This window comes from Schistocerca cancellata, chromosome 3 (genome assembly GCF_023864275.1).
Source record: "Schistocerca cancellata isolate TAMUIC-IGC-003103 chromosome 3, iqSchCanc2.1, whole genome shotgun sequence".
Classification (NCBI taxonomy): Eukaryota; Metazoa; Arthropoda; class Insecta; order Orthoptera; family Acrididae; genus Schistocerca; species Schistocerca cancellata.
This window is the reverse complement of record NC_064628.1, coordinates 248,617,042-248,638,497: the sequence shown is the minus strand read 5'-3', so window position 1 is coordinate 248,638,497 and position 21,456 is coordinate 248,617,042. Positions and strand designations below refer to the sequence as shown.

General features: G+C 43.8%; 1 protein-coding gene across 8 annotated transcripts in view; it reads left to right on the top strand.

The window, feature by feature from the left end:
• The window catches only part of LOC126174885 (uncharacterized), an 85,481-nt gene that overhangs the window by 45,553 nt on the left and 18,472 nt on the right, over positions 1-21,456 (top strand). For all 8 annotated transcript variants that reach the window (XM_049921308.1, XM_049921307.1, XM_049921306.1 and 5 more), the window contains 2 exons: positions 12,754-12,934; positions 13,019-13,135. In XM_049921308.1, the coding sequence (XP_049777265.1) occupies positions 12,754-12,934; positions 13,019-13,135 (298 nt within the window). The remainder of the gene's footprint in view (positions 1-12,753; positions 12,935-13,018; positions 13,136-21,456) is intronic.

The window sequence follows — 21,456 nt, the reverse complement described above, 5'->3', positions numbered from 1 at the left end:
AATAGTGTTACAGGGTACCCTCCGCCATGCAATATCAGTGGCTTGTGGAGTATCTATGTAGATGTAGATATAGATGTAGACCCAACTCCCTTCCAGCTCGTGTATCTTGATACTCATTCTTGACCTCTTTCTCCCTTTGGTGGTTGTCTTATAAACATCCATAGAAGCATGATTACATTGGTTACTCAGCTCCCTACTACACTGCAACCTTGCTTGCTCCTGCCAGGTGAATATACCAGTATAGCTGTTTTCTGATAAGTGAAACTGTTATGTTTAACAGGAAAGTAACACCTTGCATCTGCCAACCTACATCCCTTGTATGGTTGCAAATAGCCTTGGAGTTCCTGGAGCCACGATGGTTCCAGAACAAGCCTTGGTGTTGTATAGGCTTCAGAGCTAACATTTCCAAGAATGGATTAATTTTGCTGTGGTCTGGCAGTCATAGGCCACTTGTACCCAAGTGTTAGGTAAGCTGCCTTCTGGCTTCCCAGGGATGCGGCAGAATATGCACCATTCCCACTCTTAGTCAGAAACCATTATTCAGGGAGATATTCTCTTTGTGACACTTGTTTGACATGGCAGAAAGCTGATTCTTCTATAAACTTCAAAATTTGAAGCAAAATACTTTTACTTTTAGGACTATTCTTAAACAATTCATAGTTATATTTGGAAGCTTTTGCATCCCCATACTTTTTTATGAGATTTTGTTCATACACTGGTTCAGTGAGCTCTTGCATATGAAATAATTATATAATAACTGTTACATTCAACAGGAAAGTAACATCTTGTAGCTGCTGACTCACATCCGTTTTGTGTTTGCAAATATCCTTGGAGTTCCTGGAGCTGCTAATGTTCCAGAACAAGTCCGGGTGTTGTATAAGCTTCAGAGCTAACATATCTGAGAGTGGATTAACCTTGATGTGTCTTGCACTCCTGTGGGGCTCGTACCCAAGGGTTAGGTAAGCTGCCTTCTGGCTTCCCAGGGATGCGGCAAAATATGCACCACTCCCACTTTTAACCAGAGACCATTATCTAGGGAGATATTCTCTTTGTGACACTAATTTGACAGGGGCAGTGTCCGCAGATCGTGGTCTAGTGGCTAGTGTTGCTGCCTCTGGATCTCGGCATCCCACGTTCAATTCCCAGCTGGGTTGGCGATTTTCTCTGCCCGGGGACTGGGTGTTTCTGTTGTACTCATCGTTTTATGATTATCATCATCACTCGTGATAGTGGCTAGATTGGATTGTGTATTGGACTGTGTAAAAATTGGGACTTAGTACGGGCACTGATGACCACACAGTTGAACGACCCACAAACCAAATATAACTGACATGGAAGAAAGCTGATTCTCCTGCAAACTTCGAAATTTGAAGCAAAAGACTTTTATTTTTGAGATTATTCTTAAATATAGTTACAGGATGTATGTATAGTCTCCTTGGTTGCACAAAATTAATGTCAAATTGACGATGGTTTTGACTGCACTAAGGTAGTCTTCATCAGAATAAAAATTACATAGGATTACATGTTATCACACCATGTGTGAAAAATATCTGAGTAAAAGTGCTCTAGTCACACATGGTGTGATTACATGCAATCCTATGTAATTTTTATTCTGATGAAGACTGCCATAATGCAGTCGAAACCACAATAATTTTGTGCAACTGAGGTGGCTATACATACATCCTGTAACTAAATAATGTACAGTTGCTGGATCTTAGCCAAAAAAAAAAAAAGTTTTTATTCTTAAAGAATTCATAATTATATTTAGAAGCATTTGCTGCCCTGTGCTTCTTGATGAGAGTTTGTTCATACACTGATTCAGTGAGCTCCTATGTACTAACTAACTAAAATGCAATTTGAATTAATTTTTGCTGAACATTTTATGTTAATTTTCATATAGAAAATGCACTCTTACCAAAAGTGGTGTTAATGTCAAACATATGGGTGTATTTTGTGAAGCATAATACTGTAACTGAACATTGGAGAACTAATAATATTCCACTATAAGTTAATTATTATAAATATCCCCAGTACTACAATTAATTTATACATTAACATTGTTAAGATATTATTTATAATACGGGTCCTGCATCTGACTAGCTAGTGGTTCTTTAGTCCAAGTTAGATCACTTTTGAAGGTATTGTTAAAAATTACATTCATTAAAATGAAATAATAATTGGAAATTTTGAGTACATTATTTTTTTATACTCACATTTGTCCTATTCACAAAAACCCAGGGTGTTGCAAGCTGCAGCAAGCAGATACTGGAATGCATTGTTGACGAGAATAAACAGATGAGATAAGTAAAATTTTATAACTTTGTCTCATTCTGCTACTGCATGAACTTAATTTTGTGATATGCTTTGTTTTCTTTTTTTTAAGTTAAACATGCACAAAGCACAAACAAAAGTAATATTTTGCACTGTACTTGTGGTAGTAGGATAGTTACAGTACTTAACATAGCAGTAAGGTTAATGGTTCCCATAAACTTCATATTGTCTTCTTTTGCCTATTCACAGTATTGCTTCTGCTGCAAGGCACACTTAGTTTGAGTGTAGTTTCATGAGTGGTAAAAAATCTAAGTTATTTCACACCAATTCAAATTTTGTAAGCAGTAGTTATTGTAACAGTGTAGGCAGTTACTTTACTCCAGCAGGCCATGTTTCCTACAAAAACTTGAAACAATTTCTGGGGATGCCATGCAACATGTTCAGTGACACTCTGTAACTGGCTGACATTAAATGGTCATCAGCCACACTAAAAACCATGTGAGACAAGAAAAATAAATTAACTCAGTGATGGTTTGTCCTTATCTGCTAGTTATTAAAACAGTCACCTCAGTCCATACATTGGGCATACTGATAAGCTTTAAAAGTTGGGGAGTGAAAGGGACATTGACAAAAAACAAAATACGTGAACATTTATCATCAAAATCTCTACATACTCCATTTTAGGAAACCCATTTCCACAACTGAAATTTCTTCTAACAGTCTGATTCTGGTAATACTTGCAGTTCACAGTAAAATATACAACTTTTTGACTTAACATCCTTGTGCCCCAGTGATGTCACATGATATCTTAATCACACTTACCACTCCTCTGCCTGATTACACCACTCACCACAATATCACTCCTGACTGCAAGGTCTCAACTTGATTCAGAGATTTCTTGTATGGTGAAAAATTCCATTCATAACTTTTCCTGTGTCCACCCAGAATTTGTTCGTAATGCTTAGACAACATTGGTGTTACACTGATCTGCCAGAACACTATGACCATCTACCTAATAGCTGGTGTGTCATGGATAACAGTGGCAACACGTTGTGGAATGGAAGCAGAGGCCTTGGTTGGTGGCTAGAGGGAGTTGGCACCACATCTGAACACACAGGTCACCTAATTCTGGCAAATTCTGGGGAGAGTGCAATGAACTCTGATGCTATATGTGAGCATCACAGATGTGTCCGATTGGGTTCAGTTCTGGCAAGTTGGGCAGCTAGCACATTAATTACAACTTGCCACTGTGTTCCTCAAATCACTCCATCACACTCCTAGCCTTGTGACATGTTGCATTATCTTGTTGAAAAATGCCACTGCCGTAGGGAAACATGATTGTCATGAAGGGGTGTACGTGGTCTACAACCAGTGTATGGTACTCCTTGGCCTTCCTGGTGCCTTGCATGAGCTCTACTGGACCCATAGATGCCAACCTGAATGTTTTCCAGTGTATAACGGAGCTGCCACCTGCTTGTCTTCGTCCTGCAGTGCAGGTGTCGAGGAGCTGTTCCCTTGGAAGATGATGGATTCACACCCTCCCATCATCCTGATGAAGAAAATATCAGGATTCATCAGACCATGTAATGCTCTGCGACTGCGCCAAAGTCGAGTGCTGATGGTCACGTGTCTATTTCAGTCATATTTGCTGATGTTGTGGTGTTAACATTGGCATGTGCAAGGATCGTCAGCTGTGAGGGCCCATTGTTAGGAGTGTTCAGTGCACCATGTCTTTAGATACACTTGTAGTCTGCCCAGCATAGTAGTCTGATGTTAGTTCTGTCACAGTTTGCTGCCTGTCTTCTTTTACGAGTCTGTACCACCTATGATGTCCGACTTCTGTAATGAGGGGTGGCTGCCCAACCCGCAACGTCTGGACATGGTTTCACCTTGGTTTCGCCATGTGTTGAAGACACTCACTAGAGCAATCCAGGAACACTCGACACGTCATGCAGTTTCCGAAATGTTCATGCCGAGCCTCTGGGCCATCACAATCTGTCCTTAGCCAATCTCAGATAGATTGCACTCTGTCCCCCACTTGTTGGCCTTGGGTCATTGGTACTAGTCTCAGCTGGTGGTCAACCTGGTCCTGACTACTGTTTTCTTCCCCAGGTGACAGAATTTTTTGGAATTTGCTTGTTCCATCTGAATGATAACTCTGCTTTCTGTTTGAAGTTACACCTGGTAATAGAAACTCAACCCACTACTACATGATGTTTATCCATGGTGTATACACTCCGAGACAACTGGGAAATCCGGGAGAAACCTGGGAATTTTTTTATCAGGGAGAAAACTGGGAAAAATCTCACCCCTCCTCTCACTCATATTTTGTTGACAACACAGCTTCTCTCGGACATACCCAATTAGTTTTGAAGGTTTTTAATTGCTGAAACTATGCTAATAAACTGCTGCTGTTGATGATATTGTCATAAATATCCTCAAAAATATTATGAAACTTGCTACTCATAATACAGAAGAAGCATTGAATTGCAAATAGACACACACACACACACACACACACACACACACACACACACACACACACACACACACACACATGGCCACTGCCTCTAACCATTGTGACCCAATACCCAATAAGAATCTCTTACCCATAACTGGAAAAAGACAAGCTTTTTCAGCTGGATCTTAAAAGCAGTGATTCTGCTAACTAGGTCCACTATATCAATGTATGATATATTTTACATGAAAATTAGAAGGAAATTTTTTTACAGAAGATACAGATTTTTCAGTTAAGGCATTTCCTTACAGGTTATTTGTGTGAGATGGAGAGGTACGATACTGTATATGTGAGATCTGTTTTCCATTTCTCTTATTATTCCATTGTATACTGCCAAGTACTTTAATTCAAAACAGTTTCTCTGCACAGATCTTGTATGTCTCGCATTCAGTTATCTTTACAGTCACCCTCTTCATCTTCAAGGGAAAAGCTTCTTTTCCTCAGCAGAAGATAACTACACCATGTGTTACTTACCTTTTTTGCTTGATTCCTTAATTGTCTCCCTGTAACTGCAAAACTGCTTTGGATGAATATAGAATAACAAAGTTTTTTCTGGGTATTCATGCACTTCATCTTCACATGTCTGTTTAACATTATTTTCTAAATCAGGTAGCAAACTCAGAGCTACATCAAGAACAGCAATCTTTCCTTGCAGTGACTGGTTTGTACAGTACAATTTTATTAATACTTGGGAGCAGCAAATGTGCTGGATGGAGATGCAAGTAAATTTACTTGTCTTTTTTGCTTGATTCGTTAATTGTCTCATTTGGCTAGAGTCCTCAGTCATCAAACAAGGCAAAAATTGGAAGCCAGCAGTCAAATAGCATATTTGCTTCAGCCCCTGCTCACCAATCTTTGAGAGCCTACAATACACTATTGAAGTAGCAGCAGGTACTCCATTGTTGTACATGAGTGTGTTATGTAGGTGGCTTCTGTGGAAAGTAGGCACACTGTTGCCACATAAACTAAACTGTGGTAACAATAGATTAGTTCAGCAGTAGTCATTTCTTTATGATGCTACTTGGATAAAATAACTTTTTAGAAATGACACTGTGAAAACAGCATTTATGTTCAGTTGCAGCCCAAGGGAAAAGCTTCTTTTCCTCAGCAGAAGATAACTACACCATGTGTTTGGGAACTCACGCATCTCTCTTGGTTAATGCTTAAACTATCTTTCTTTCTTGCCATTTTTTACCAGTTTTTGTGCCCCCTCTGTGTTTGTGTCCTTGACAGGGCCTATCTTGCCACCTTTTTGGTATCATCCTGCTGCTGTGTGCACAGAACTCTGAAACACTTGCAGACCTATAACCATACTTAGCACACGTAGGGCTTACTAGCTAGGAATAAACGGCATGGAAATAAGATGCCTCAAGCACTGTTTGGGTTGTGAAGTAGGTGACACTAAAAAATTTTAAAAAAAGATGCTAGTTTCAAATCAAGTTTTTGGTTTTGCTAGTTTGATTGATGATGGCCCTGATGATGTTTCAGCCCTGGGAGTGATAGAAGGGCTGGAAAGAACGTGACTTGTAAAAAAATAATGGAAAAGAACTGACATTAATATCAGTTCCACTATTTCTGGGTTTGCTAGACTGATTGTTGACAGATCCTATGATGAATGGAATGTTTCATGTGATATATACTGATGAAATGTTCTTGAGCATCCAGCAGCTTCAAGTGATTAAAAAAGCATGAGCTTTCTGCTGAGTGCCTTTCAGCCACTGTCAAATGGTGAGTATCACATGATTGCTGATGCCACACTACCATCTGTGACGTAACTGGTGCCACTCCAGTACCATATATGGTAATGTTTTCACTGCACACCCACCACATCCACTTCAAATTTCCAATGGCAGGTTCCAAGCAGTGCTTAATGCAGGCCACCATCTTCATTGAGAGTGTTATCAGAAATTTATATCTTGATGGTTCTTTCGTAACACTATCCCAAAAACCATTTATCAGTTTAAAAATAGATGTCTCAGTGAATGAAATTCAGGATCCTCATGCCAGAGGATGTTCTGCTATCACTGATTTTTCAGAACACTGTAGGCAGAAACACCTCTCATGTTCTAAACAGCACTGTTCAATAGCTTGCACAGTCTGTCTGACATAATACTATCCACACCACACAGAAATTTGTGTATCCTCGTGTTCTGATCCTCACATCATCTTTCATAGGCTTCTTGCATTGTCAAACTTTTTCTGGATGCCTAAAAACTAAATCAGTTTCATGCTTCCTTAAGAACTGACTGATCTTTCTTGTCACCGACATCATCCATGACAGCATTAAGTTCACAAAGGAGATAGAGACAGATGATGCCTTGCTATTTCTTCGCATTCTCATCCATTGAAAAACAACTGGGTATCTCAGCCATAGTCCGTACCAGAAACCCACCCCCACAGACCAGTATCTGTTCACTACCAGCCACCAACACCTGTCACAGAAACATTGTGAGCTAAAGACCTTGATAAGTTGAGCAGAAGCTATTTCAGATACTGAAAAACTACGAAAGGCAGAGCCACTTATGGAAAGTTTGGTATCCATACAAGGTGTGACAGTGCCATGAACCATCTCTATTGGCTCAAATGTATGAAACGATGGTGGCCTGACAACAACCTGGGAGCTAAATTCAGAAGAGGGCACATAACTCAATGTGCATGTTGATCTCTGAGGGAGCAGTGTCTAAACACTGTGTAGAGAACAAATACCGAGGAAAGCACAGCACGAGACCATTGCAAGTGACTGATAACTGAGAACATGAAAACAGAGCACCATGTGGGGCAAACACTTGGTCTTCAGGCAACCTGGGTCAGTGTCTCTGCCCATGTCACAATTCACCCACTCTCCCTCTGGCACTGTTCTGTACTATTCTGCTGTGTTAACCACGCCAGCCCTCTGCATCCACATCAATGTCTGCTGGAAGGGATACGAATTCCCCATCCCATGAACAGGCCGAAAATGGCCTGGTTTGTGCTGTACCTCTGCTGCAATACCAGAGAGGGAAGGTGATTTCTTGGCAGCAGATCAACACTGATGGAAACAACACCAACATCACCTACTCCATCAGAAGGGCAGAAGACTGCAGTAGATGGGGTTATGGTTGGTCCACTGTCGTGAGCAGGGTGAAAACTCCATTACTGTTTAGCAGGGCAAAGAGGGTACTGGTTCAAATTCCATGGGCTCCACAGTGTTAGGCACAGGAACTAGCTCCTCAGTAGCCTTATATCGTGGTCAAAGATAGAACGGCAGAGAGTGCAGATGGGGTGGCAGTGGAAGCCTCTTCTGGAACAAAGGCACAACTGACCCCATCACCCAGCTGGCTTTCAGACAGTGATGTCGAAGGACCAACAGATTGTAGCCACAACTGATTGGAATAAAGGATCCTGACTGACATGCATCACAAACAGCTACTTGGTTTTGTGGTCCCCCACTACATCTGGCAGCCAACCCTACTGCCATCTGGAACAATGGAAGCACTGTGAGGAAAACATGATGTACTGTGACAGTCTGGGATGTGCGACTCAGGGTGCAACAAGCCAGATAGCTGGCACCCATGCAAATGTTCCACTGGACTACACCCATTAATCAGTCTTGCCCAGCATGTAGCAAGAAAACTTGACAGCACATCATATCAGAATGAGGAAGACGTGGACTTTGTGACTCAGGTCTTGTGTGTACGCACACAGCCCTCCGCTTCTGAGTTAGATGACAGATGAAACAGAGGGTAGACGTGCTGATACCACATACCGTAGCAAATATAAAAATCTTCAACCTCCAGCAACATAAATTGCTGAACATTATTAGATACAAGCATCTCATGGGGGAAACTGATGCAGTGGCACAACCTGATTTTGTCCATACGCTGCACAAGCCCACACAAGATGTTCAATATCACGATTGACTATTGGCCAGTAGATGAGACAGCATGCAAAAACCTTCATATGATTCATATCTCAGTGTGACCCATCCAGCAGCTGGAGTATGCAACACCAGAGGGATGACCACTTGATAGATTTGCTCCTCAATGCTGAGTTGATAACAAAGGGGAAAAAAATGCCACCACACCAAGTCTTTTCTGAAAAAGTGCACTCTGGCCAGTCCATGTAGACTGCTGAAATGGTTTTCTGGAAAAGCAGGTGTGGCCATGGCAGTCACGATCTCCTGTGCCATCAAAGGAAAATCCAGCAATGTCTGTTGCAAGGCATTGTCCAAGGTGAAAACGAGAGCCTCCTGTCAGTGAAACTCTGGATCCAGTCTTGCTGGCAATCACAATAGAGTATCTGCATTTGTGTACTGGGAGGTGAACTGGTATCGAATGTCAGAACAATAATTACTGAGGAAGAGCACCTACTACTGTAATCTGTGGGCAACCCTGCCTGGCAGCTTGGAATGAGGGCCAAATAATGAAACCAGCAACTTGGGGTTGGTGATGAGTAGGAACATTGTCCCATACAAGAAAACATGACACTTTTAAAATATGAAAATAACAGCCAGTGCCTTCTTTCTCACCTGTGAATAATTATGTTGTGCGATGAAAAGCACCTTGACGTGTTAGCAGTGGGCTGCTCAATGCCATCCGGGTTCTGATAAGACATGACCACAACAATGTCATACTGGAATTCATCACAGGCCAGGATTAAAGTATTACCCAGTGTAAAAGAAGCCAAACAGAGAGCAGAGCACAAACACTGATGTGTGTAAAAGCCCATTGACAGTTGGCAGGCCAGACAAATTTGACACCCCTTTGGTGAAGCTAGTTAAGAGGAAGGCAGATGTTCATGGCTTGGGGAATGAACTTAGCATAATACAAAATCTTGCTCAAAAAGGACTAAAGCTTTCTCAGATTCTTGGGCACTGGCAAGTTGACAATGGCTTTGACGTGCTCTCTGTAGGGATGAGGCCATCTTTGCTGAGCACATGACCTAGAAAATGGACCTTTGGGGAAAAATCCTACATTTTTCCAATTTGCATTGAAGGCCACTATCAAGAAGACATTGGAAAACCATCTGCAGATTCTGTAAATACTCCTCTCACAAGGGGTCCATGATCCAGATGTCACTGAGGTAGTTTACACAACAAGGAATGTCCTGAACCAACTGTTCCAAATATTGTTGATGAATTCCAGGCACAGACAAGCAATTAAAGTGAAAAAACACATAGGGGTGTCAGGCACCAAGAAACTTCAAGAAATTGCAAAAAAAATGGTTCAAATGGCTCTGAACACTATGGGACTTAACATCTGAGGTCATCAGTCCACTAGAACTTAGAACCACTTAAACCTAACTAACCTAAGGACATCACACACATCCATGCCTGAGGCAGGATTCGAACCTGCGACCATAGCGGTCGCGCGGTTCCAGTCTGAAGTGCCTAGAACCGCTCGGCCACACCGGCTGGCCAAGAAATTGCACCCAACAGCAGGTACTGGTAAGTGATGCACTAGTTGATTCATGAAAAATAATGGCTCCCTGATAACTTCCTCAGAACCTCTCTGGTATTGGAATTGAAATGAGCCTGCGACACATTGCGCATTGATCATCTGTTTAAAATCAACACCAAGGCACAAGGGTGCTCTCATGCTTCTGAATAAGCACCAAAGAGACGGCCCACTGACTTGACGAAATAGGAGAGACAATGCCGAGGTCCTACCAATGCAACACCTCAGCTGTGACATTGCCATGTATGACAAAGGAAATGGGGTGGGAGTGACAAAAGTTAGATATTTCAGACAGCATAAGGGAGATGTGTGCTCGAAATTTGCTCCCGACCCCAATGTATTCTCAAATAACTGGTTGTATGATTATAATAAGGAGTCCAAATCTTGGAAGGGGATTACTGAGACACTAAATATACGTTATCAACAATCTGGAAGCTGAAAACAGAATTGTGTCTGACCCAAAAATATTCTGCACCAATGGTGAATTAGCCATTAACAACATTAGCTGCCGTTCCACATTCTTATAATGTGCAGAAATGGAGAATTGTCCCCTTAAACAAATACACTGTTTACTATAAGACACAACGTGACATTGTGTGTGTTGCAGTGCAGGGCAGCCTATGAACCAGTATGTATCAAAGTTAATGAGGACCTGTGGCTCACCTACTGTCACAAACTATTGGCAAATGGCCTGTTTGCAACATACACCACACATAGCATCTATGTGCAGTCAGTCCCATTGAATATACACCAAATTAAAATTGGGACAGGACTGCCTGCATGCCCATTGAGCAGAAACAGGTGCGGAAGGGCAGTGATGCTGAGAATCTGGAAAATATTGTGAGAGGGGACTACAATTCTTTGATTTATGTGCACCCACTAATCCTGATACATGGTATTGCTGCGATGTCACTGCACAGAAATCATTCACAGCATCAACAAACACAGCGACTATGGAAGGCAAGGCTGCCTGGGGTCCCAGAGGGCCATTTACCATGCATGTCTATCTTTGACACATGCCAATTGTTGGAAAGTACATCCCTTGCCACTGCCTTAAGTTTTTGTCACTCAGCAATCTTAGCAACTTTGGCTAAAAAAGGGGCCTAGTTTGGATCTCTTGGTCAGATGTTAACCGGACGATCACATCTCTAGTGAGTGAGTCTGCATACAGTGTAGCACGTTGGGGACACTCAAACCAACACTTATGTGAGAGATCTGGGTGGTTGGCAATCCATGCTGCATATGAGTACCTGGGACACATGTGGTGCTGGTTAAACTGTAACAGGTAATTTACACGTTTCTGTTGGCTCATCAAAGCTGACAAATGGTGTGAGGGTGGCAGGGCTGGGGGAAGTCTTGTCAATTAGCACCTGGGCTGCAGGCAGCACAGTGTGAGTATGGAGCCATTACACATTTTGTTTCTTGTTCCTGCTGTAGCTTTTGTTGCTGCTCTTGGAGGCGCAATTGCTCCTTCCAATGTTCCTAAACTGCTGGGTTCATGATGGCCACAGTTCAACACTACAAAAAAAAAAAAGACCATTACATGTGTAAGAATGTCCAGTGTCAGCACTTTTCTGTTGATACAAGGTGTGATAACCCAATTTAAACCATGTGAGCTGAAGGTGACTTGACAAGAGGCCTGGAGCTGAGCCCTGGAAAAGGGAATGAAACTCAACATGCAAGTCAATCTACAGGGGAGCAGAGTGCTGGAACACCACATAGAGACCAAGCACAGAGGAAAATACAACACATGACCAGCATGAACAACTGCTAACTGAGCACATGAAAACAGAGCACTGTATGTGACAAAGACGTGATCCATGAGCATTAGAAATGGTCGGCCAAGCCTATTGTCACTGGCAACACCTGGGTCAGTGGCCCTGTCGAAGCCATGCTTTGCATATGTCATTCATGACAGCATTCTGTACCATTCCCCTGCGATAACCATGCCACCTCATCTGCATCCATCTCAATGTCCACTGGTAGGAATACGAAAAAAAGTATTCAAGAAAAAGAGCCAGAATAACAAACACATTTCAGCAGCTATTTCACTGAAGCCATGTGAAGAGATGGCCCCCAAGGAGGACATGAAGAAGTTTGTTCAGTAACATGAAAGATTAGCTGGTTTCTAAAGAAGCATCATAACTTTGAAGTTGGCGCAGAGGAGCTGCAACGAAAACATTATCATATATGGCATTGGAGTAGACACCAGTGAGGTCACAGTTGGCAGCAGCACTCATGTGAGTCATTGCCTGACAATGGCTGAGGGCACTTGACTGGAAGCTTCTGGACATTTAACCATATGTTCGACTGTAAGCTTGAAAAAATTTTGTCAGTATATATCATTGTTAAACCATGCCCTCATACTATTGTTTCATATAAGCTACAGTTTCATGGGTTTGATTCTAGCTCACGAATATGTATATTTCAGCTTCTTCAGAGTATGTGTAATTCACTGTTGCTCTACTTTTGTCCGACTTGTCTTGGAAAAAGATTCAGTGTGCAATGCTGACAAATATGTTTGTATAGATTCCAGTTTTTCGGGGGGCAAGTGAATCTTTGGTGGAGAGTCCAGAAAGTAGAGCAGAATTCTATCATGGCTGTGATGGCTTTGGAGATTTTCAATATCCTGATGCCCCAGATCCTGATCATCACATACAGAAAGATCATGCTGTTAGTTTCCTGACCAAAATTACCTCAGAAAGACCAAGTAAGTTTTAGTTTTAATTTATAATTATGAGAAACTTTACTAGTATAGATTGTTTTACTGATTTTAGCTACTTACAATTTTCAGATGAAATCAGTCTTCTTTGTCTTGGACCTCTTACAAACATAGCTCTTGCAATCCATATGGATCCACACTTTTGTACCAATGTTAAGGAAATGGTAATCATGGGTGGCAACATTGCTGGTAAAAAACTAAACATAAATTATAATAACATTTAATGAAAATTTGTATTTATATTCTTAGGACGTAGATGTGGTTCTTAGTTATTTTATTTGTTTACTTTTTGTTTGATTAGATTTGAGCATTGTAAAAGCTAATGATCAAAATAAAATGAGATAGGTATACCAAATTAATGGAAAATGTTCTTGGAAATTATTGCTACAATAGTTATGATGCAATGAAGAATTAATGGTTTAAAGAATGCAAAGATCTGTTTACAGTGCAATTTGTTGGTTTATGTTTGTAATGTGTTAATGTTGATATAAGTAAATTATGAAATATTACAGCAGACAATTTCCGAAGGTATTTATATTAAAATTCACCAAAAAATTTAAAAAAAAATGCGTAGTATCCTGTTGAGAGACTGGAGAAATCAGCTTTTCTATCGTACTTCTCTATTTGTGTACACAGTGCAGGGTGTTTATAAATGAATGGTACAGTTTTAAAAACTGATAATAAATTTATTTATTACTTTATGCAGGTAAATCTTACAGCATAAGCAATGGAAACTGTGCAAGTTTTTGATCCGCTAATCACAATCTTCCAATATGTGCACTCTTGGACACGCAACACACATATACTCAGTAATCTAATTCTTTCCATACTCAGTGCAGCATATCTTCCATGATGGTCTGCTGTGCACGCATCATCCAATCAAATATTTCCTGAGGGACATGTGTGTGGTTATCATGTATGGTTGGTCGGTAATAACACACACTAATTATCATATATACATTTATTAAACACCGGGACCATACATTTATTAAACACCGGGACAGTAAGAAAAAACATGGCAGAACACAAGTTACACACCGAGAGAAGACATAGAACAAAAGCAGTTCAAATAAATAACAGTCAAAGATGGGGTGCTGTGCACCAGAGATGCCATAGAGGCTTCCCCCTCCCCCGGTAATGCCGAGCAAGGTGGTTGGAGGCTTCATCACTCGAATTCATAATTTCTGTGCCAGCACGGTGATTGTAGGCGGCAGCCGGCGCAAGAAGAGAAGTATGTGCGTCAGAAACTACGCTGCAAGAGTCCCGTGTGTCCAACAGCTACACAGGCGGTGAGACATCAGTCGAAGTCAGGTTGGCAGCATCGGAGGCAGGTTAGCGGTTGTAGGCGGCAGCCAGCGTGAGAAGTATGTGCGTCAGAAACTGTGCTGCAAGAGTCCCGTGTGTGCAACGGCTACACAAGCGGTGACACATCAGTCGAAGGCAGGTCAGCAGCATTGGAGGCAGGTCAACAGTGTCAGGCGATTAACAGACACAGTCTGTGGTTGTCTGTGTAGATGAATTACAATGTGTTTGTGCCCCGGTGAGGGCCCGAATAAGGTGGCTGCAAGGCCGCTCACATGGTGTCATCATGCAACATCGCAAATTCACTTGAAGCAAGGTCCTTTTGGACAAACATAGGCAGGGTGGAGTGAGGGCATGGAAGGGGGGTGCGGAGGTGTGCAACATGTGCATGAACCTGTTGAACCAGAGCAGGAAGATCCATGGTATCAGCTGATCGTGAATCCTCCACGAATTCTGCAGGAAGGAAGAGGGGTTCGCCATACAGAATCTTGGTGAGCGATGCGTACAAGTCTTCTGTATGGGCCGAGTGAATGCCCAGCAGGACCCAAAGGAGAGCCTCGTACCATAAACCACCTTGGCACATAAACGCGGCCTTGAGAGTGCAGTGCCACCATTCGACCAGGCCGTTCACCTGCAGGTGGTAATCCATGGTGTGGAATTTAGCAACACCGCAGAGTTTGCATAGTTGTGCAAAGAGGACAGACTTGAACAGTCATCCCTGATCGGCCATTGGAGACAGGGGACAGCCGAAACGAGCAACCCACACCGAGACAAAAGAACGAGTGATGGTCTCAGCCATGATGTTGATAAGAGGGACCACCTTGATCCAGCATGTCATGTGGTAGATGTCCAATAAGGCGTATCTGTAACCCTTGGAAGTGGGGAGGAGGCCAATGACGTCAATGTGGACATGCCGAAGGCATCCCTTTGGAATGTCAAACTTGCCTAATGGAGGTTGAGCACGCCTGCTGACCTTGTTGCGCTGGCACGGGACGCACATGCAGGTCCAAGTGCGGCAGTCATGCTTCATGCCGGGCCAGACAAAGCCCTCAGTCACTAGCTACGTTGTTGCTCACTTTGCAAGGTGAGCCAAGCCATGCAAAGCAGTAAAGGCCCCGTGACGAAGGGCGGTAGGAGCCAGGGGGTGGGGAGTGCCCATAAAGGTGTCACAAAGGACAGGGATCATTGACCCGTGTAGGATACGGGGTTGGACAGAGAGCGATGACTCATCTGATATTAATTGGTGTATAACATGGTCTTCAGCCTGAAGTCGGGCGAGCTCTTCCAGATTCAGTGGTGCGGTTAGCATGCATATGCAGGAAAGATAGTCTGCCACAACATTCTCTGTGCTGCAGATATAGCACGCATTGGAAGAGCGCTGACAGGTGTAGTCCATATGGCAGAAATGCCTCAACAGAAGGTCCTGAGGTGGGTTATGAATAGCATCCATGAGTGGCATGTGATCTGTGTGGATCGTGAAAGGTCACCCCTCGAGGTCACTACGGAAATATTTATTCACCTTGTACACAGCAAAGAACTCATGGTTGAAAGCCGACCACTTACACTGGCTCTTAGTCAGTTTCTTGAAAAAGAAGTGGAGTGCTTGGGTTGAGTCGGCAGTGTACTGTTGTAAAACAGGGCCTGAAACTGAGTCTCTGGCATCAGTAGTGATCGAAACATGGGCCTCAGGGTCAGGTTGGACAAGTGTAGCGGCTTTGGCCAGGGCAGTTTTAACATTACTAAAGGCACTGAGCATGGGTTTGGTCCAGTCCGACCTCCATTTCTCCATGGTGTTTTTGCTGGAGAGGGTGTCAGTGAGGGCCATTTGGATGGAGGCAGCGTGAGGAATATGGCAGTGGTAACAGTTTGCTATACCCAGAAAACGATGGAGCTGAGCATAATCGTCAGGAAGAGGAAGATCAAATATGGTTTTGACATGAGAACTCATTGGTCAGAGGCCATTGGCAGAGACAGTATGGCCTAGGAAGGTAACTGTTGTGGCACAGATTTGAGATTTATCATGGTTGATCACCATGCCTTTGGCAGAGGGGGCCAAACGGACTGCGTCAAGGTGAACTTGATGCTCCTCAGCAGAGGGGGAAAAGATCAGTATATCATCTAAGTAAGCATAAGAAAATGGCAGAGTTAGCAAAATGGAATCGAACAACCGCTGCCACATCTGTGCAGTGTTTTTCAATCCGTAAAGCATATAACAGTATTCAAATAGGCTGAAGGGTGTGATGATGGCCGTCTTCCCAGTGGATGCATAGGGCTTTGATGGTATGCCTTGGAAAAATCTTAAACAGAGAAACACTTAGAACCATGTAGTAATCGCATGAAATCCAGAATATGAGGAATTGGGTAGTAATCATTAATGGTGCGAGGATTAAGGGACCTGTAGTCCCCGCACTTGCAAAAGGTGCCGTCTTTTTTAGGAACAAGGTGAATAGGTGAAAACCAGTTGCTATCAGAGGGGTGGAGTGCACCCAAAGCCAACAGATCCTGAACGATTTCCTTGGTGCACAGAAGTTTGGAAGTGTTAAGGCACCTGGCCTTATAATGTACAGGTAGGGTGTCTGTGGTATGAATCCTATGACAAGTGCCTTTACTGATGGCTGATACTTGTGAAGGAAGGTCTGCAAGAGGGGTCAGGAAGGGGTCCACAGGCAACATTGGTTCACTGACCTTGCTGAACCGGGGCGGTGTAGGCAGTGCGTCGGCTGATGTCAATGATGGAGGATGCGGTGCAGGAGCGCAGCACGGAGATGTGTCTTGTAGAGTCGTCCGCGACGGTGTGGAAGCAACAGCAGGTGGAGGAAAGCTCAGCACAGGGGCAGATTGGGAAGAAGGCACAGTAGAGGTGTGTGTTGGGTCGCCTCATTGTGGTTCTGCAGATAGGCGATGTATCATACGTCATGCGTGTGACAATTCAGCAGAAGCACAGGCGATGCGGGTGCATAACGTTTTGTTCTGGGTGAGGAGTTCGTCGATTTGTGAGCGCATGTCTGACGGGTCAGAGAGCTGTGTAGTAATGTGCTAGAGCAGGGATGCAAATGTGGAAAGTGTAACCAAGGAGGCAAAGAGTGAAGTCGTGCTGAACTCATTTGAGCACAGAACAGTAGAACCAGATGCGTGTCGCAGTGCAGCGGCCTACAGGTGTGGTGAAAGTTCTTAATGGTGTAGAAAATCCATCTTGATCACAGGTTCATCCATGTTGGCAATGTGGAATGCCCAAGGAAAAGTGTGGACCAGTGATAGGCGAAGCGACATCTTGATGGAACCATGGACCACAATGGGAGAACGATCGGTGGCAATGAAAGTGAGGTTAGCAGGTGAAAATGTGTCGCCGGCATGCTTGGCTGGGATAACACTAACATTGGCACCAGTCTTCACAAGAAAGAGAGTGCCAGATGACATGTCTGTGGCATATAGGTGTCGTGTTGCTGAATGTTGTGGAGCAGTCATACAGAAGGTGCCGTGAAGGGATGTGGCAGGCCGTGGCACCTAAACATGCCAGCCAGAATCATTTGGGTAGGCACAAGGTGTGCAGCAGTTGCGGGCGGCATCCCCTTAAGTAGCATGGTACCGGCACAGTGGGTATGCTGGTAGGCTAGGCAGTGTGGAGTGGAAGCAGGCAGCAGCTGTCTTCATCGGGGCCGGTCAATGATTGGGCTGCTGCTCATGCAAGGTTGGCGGCTGTCGGGAGGCTGCAGGCAGTACGTCCTGTAGGCTGTTAGGTGGCAGCTCCTGACTGGCAGCCGAGGTGCCGATGCGAACACGCTGGCCTTTGCCAGCAGGGTGTGGAACTGAAGGTGCAGGCATGCCAACTGAGGGTGATAGAGATGTGTCCATGACAGGCGGTGTCGGTGACAAATGATAGCATAAGCTTGATCTGCCATGCATAAACGAACCTCAAGTGGGTCAGCGTTGTGAGACAGTAGATGAAGTTGTATATCTGAAGGCATTTTGTCCATTCAAACTGTCCAAATTGCGGCATCAGGTAATGCCTGAGCATCAATTAATGCACGTAGGTGTCGCCAAAGCTGCGAAGGAGTGTGGTTGTTGAGATGCTCATCTTGAATAATGTGGTGGATAGCCTCCACTGGAGGACGAGAGAGGTGCTCGATAAACAGTGCTTTCGCCATCGAATACGTGTGCGAGGCGGGTGGTGAGAGAAGCAAATCACTGATGAGGTCCAGATGAGCGAGGAGGTGACTCACCAGGCAGACAGAGTGTGCGTTGTTGTCTGAAATGCTGTGGATGTTCAGTAGGTGATCCACTAATGCGAACCAAGTCTTAGCGTTATCTTTTTGCAAAGCAGGTAGCTTGGGGAACCAGCCGGGTAACACATGTTGAGGCAGCACCAGCAGGTGGAGATCTGTGTGAGCAGGGCAAGATGCCTCCGACACTGGGAGTGCAGTAGCGGTGATGGGTGCGACGCTTGAGGTCTGCGTGGGGGGGGGGGGGGGGGGGTGGCTGCATGCAGCACATGGTGTGGAGGGTGTGGGTGCAAAAGTTGGCACAGTGTGTCCAAACTGCATGCCTGATGAAGAGCACGGTGCGGGTGTAATGGCCGGTGTCATCGCAACAGTGGGCAGAAGGCAGTCATGGCAGAGCCACGAGGGGGCTGACCCAAAAACCAGTGCAGGTGCAACAGCCGGCGCCATTGCGAAAACTGGCAGTGCAGTGGTCGCCGAAACTGGTTCGGTCGAGGCGACCAGCATTGCCGAGACAATGTGCGGAGAGGGGGGAGGGGAGAGGGGGGGCAGTGCAGTGATACTAGGCATGTGAGAATTTGATACCCCATGAACAGAAATGTTCGAATCACAGTTCTGGAACTTTGTTTGCACATCAAACCAACCCCAAGATAACTGCGTAGATGAGGGGTAAACCACAATGTCTTTAACTGGATGATCACCCACGATGTCGTTAGGCAGTGTGCGCTGTCCATCTTGTGGCCTTTGTTGTGCTGCCACACTAGACGGTGGCCATGTTGAGCCAGTTAAGGTTAGCTGGCCACCAGCGTGGCCGGGTGTAAATAATTGTTCACTTTTAACCAAACGTGCATTAGGATCACTTGACAACTCGTGGTCACAAGCGCAGTTTATAGGGTGTGTGGCAGTAGCACAGAAAGACACTAGTAGGTCCATTGTGGCGAGAACAATGTGGGCTGCCACACAAAGTTTGTTAATGATGAAAACAAGTACAAAATAAATCATGATCACACAACGTCAATGTTGGGGTCACCACTGTGGTTATAGTGTATGGTTGGTCAGTAATAACACACACTAAGTGTTGTATATAATTTATTAAACACTGGGACAGAAAGAACAAACATAGCAGAACACAAGTTGCGTGCCGAGGGAAGACATACAACAAAAGCAGTTCAAAGAAGCAAGGGGCAGCCAGGGGCGAAGGTTGTTGTCTTCTGTTGCAGCATGTCCAACACAGTATTGGTGAAGAACACTATTAAGAAGCTCTTGTACACTCCTGTGAAGATGGGGCAGAGCACCATCCAGTTGCAAAATGTAATCACCATAACAGGTGTTTGGCACAGAGAACATTCACTTTTAGAGAGCCATGCTGATGCTCTATTAGCATGTGTGGTTTTCTTGCTTCTGCAGATATGGACATTGTGTGTGTTCACCTTACCACTCACATGGAAAGTGGCTTCATTGCAGAAGATGAATCTTCCTACAAAACCAGCATCCTCCATTTTTAACTGCAGCTCTTTACAGAATCACCCCTTTTCATGCTGTCTGTTGGTGTAAGAGCGTGTACTAATCCCACTTTGTACAGTTTAAAATGTAGCCATTTACAGAAGACCTTCCACACTATAATCAATGGCATGAACAAGGACTTTGGTGAAATGCCTTGTGCACTCTTTCAACATGTGCATCAGACACGTGACTTCGACCATGACTTTTCCCCTTACAATGCATCCAGTTACTATAAACTGTTGGTACCTCATATCTACATTATTCTCATTTGGTGGGTATTTCCTAAACCGTGCATGAAACTCCTGCTACACGGAAAAAAGAGCACACAGAAAGCCTTTTCCTGTTTGCCAGCCATCTTGGAAACAGATGCTATGCCTGTGTAGTAAGCATGACAAGCAAATAGTGGATAGCGCATCTAAAACTTGGACAGTTGCCACTGCTTATGCTGTTAGGCTTGCCCATATAAATTAATAAATCAATTTATTATTAATTTTTAAAACCAAATCTTCTGTTTATAAATGTCCTGTATATCAAGCAAATGCCTTCTCTTCTTAGGGTGGGGGTTTAGTATGAAAGGTTGTCAAATGAAAACCAAACACCTGCCACAAATAAAACCTTTTTGAATGATTCCATTCGAAAGTAATCACCACACTCATTAACACATTTATCCTGTTTCATAGAACATTTTTGGAAGTTGTTGGATCCCTAACTACACCCACTTTGCACTTCCTCATCCAGCTGAAACCAACATCCATGCATGTCTTTCTTCAGGTTGCCAAAGATGTGAATATCACATGGTGAAAGAACCAGGCTGTATGGAAGATGTTGCATTGTACTGTTTCCCAACAAAATCACTGCAGTGTGACCTTTGTCCAGTTGGCAGTGTGGGGACAAGCATTATCATGAAACAGGATGATTTCATCTGACAGCATTCCTGGGCATTTTGACTTGATGGTGCATTGCAATTTCTGCAGAGTGTTTTCATAGCAATGTGCATTGACTTTGGTTCTATGCTTGCGGAACTTGATGAACAGAGGAAGCATCCTGTTGCATGATAATGCCTGCCCCCACACTGCCTATTCAGATGAAGGCTACACTTCAGTGATTTGGTTGGGAATCACTGCAACATCCTCAGTGCAGCTCGGGTCTTTCACTGTGTGATTTTCACTTATTTTGTGACCTGAAGAAAGACACATGTAGACATCAGTTTTAGCCTGACAAGGAAATGCAAGAGATGGTGTGGTTGTGGATCTGCCTGTGGCTGACAGAGTTCTATGAAACAGGAATGGATCCTCCTGTCTCCCAGTAGGATAAATGTCTTAATACATGTTGTGGTCACTTTTGAATGGAACCATTCCATGGTCTCATTGTGGCAAGTGTTCAGTTTTCATTTGACTGCTCTTTATACATCGACACTAGTGTCCAGCTTAAGTAGGAAGCAAGGGAATTTCAAACAAACATCCTCTGTTGTCTCTGGAGGGGGTTGCC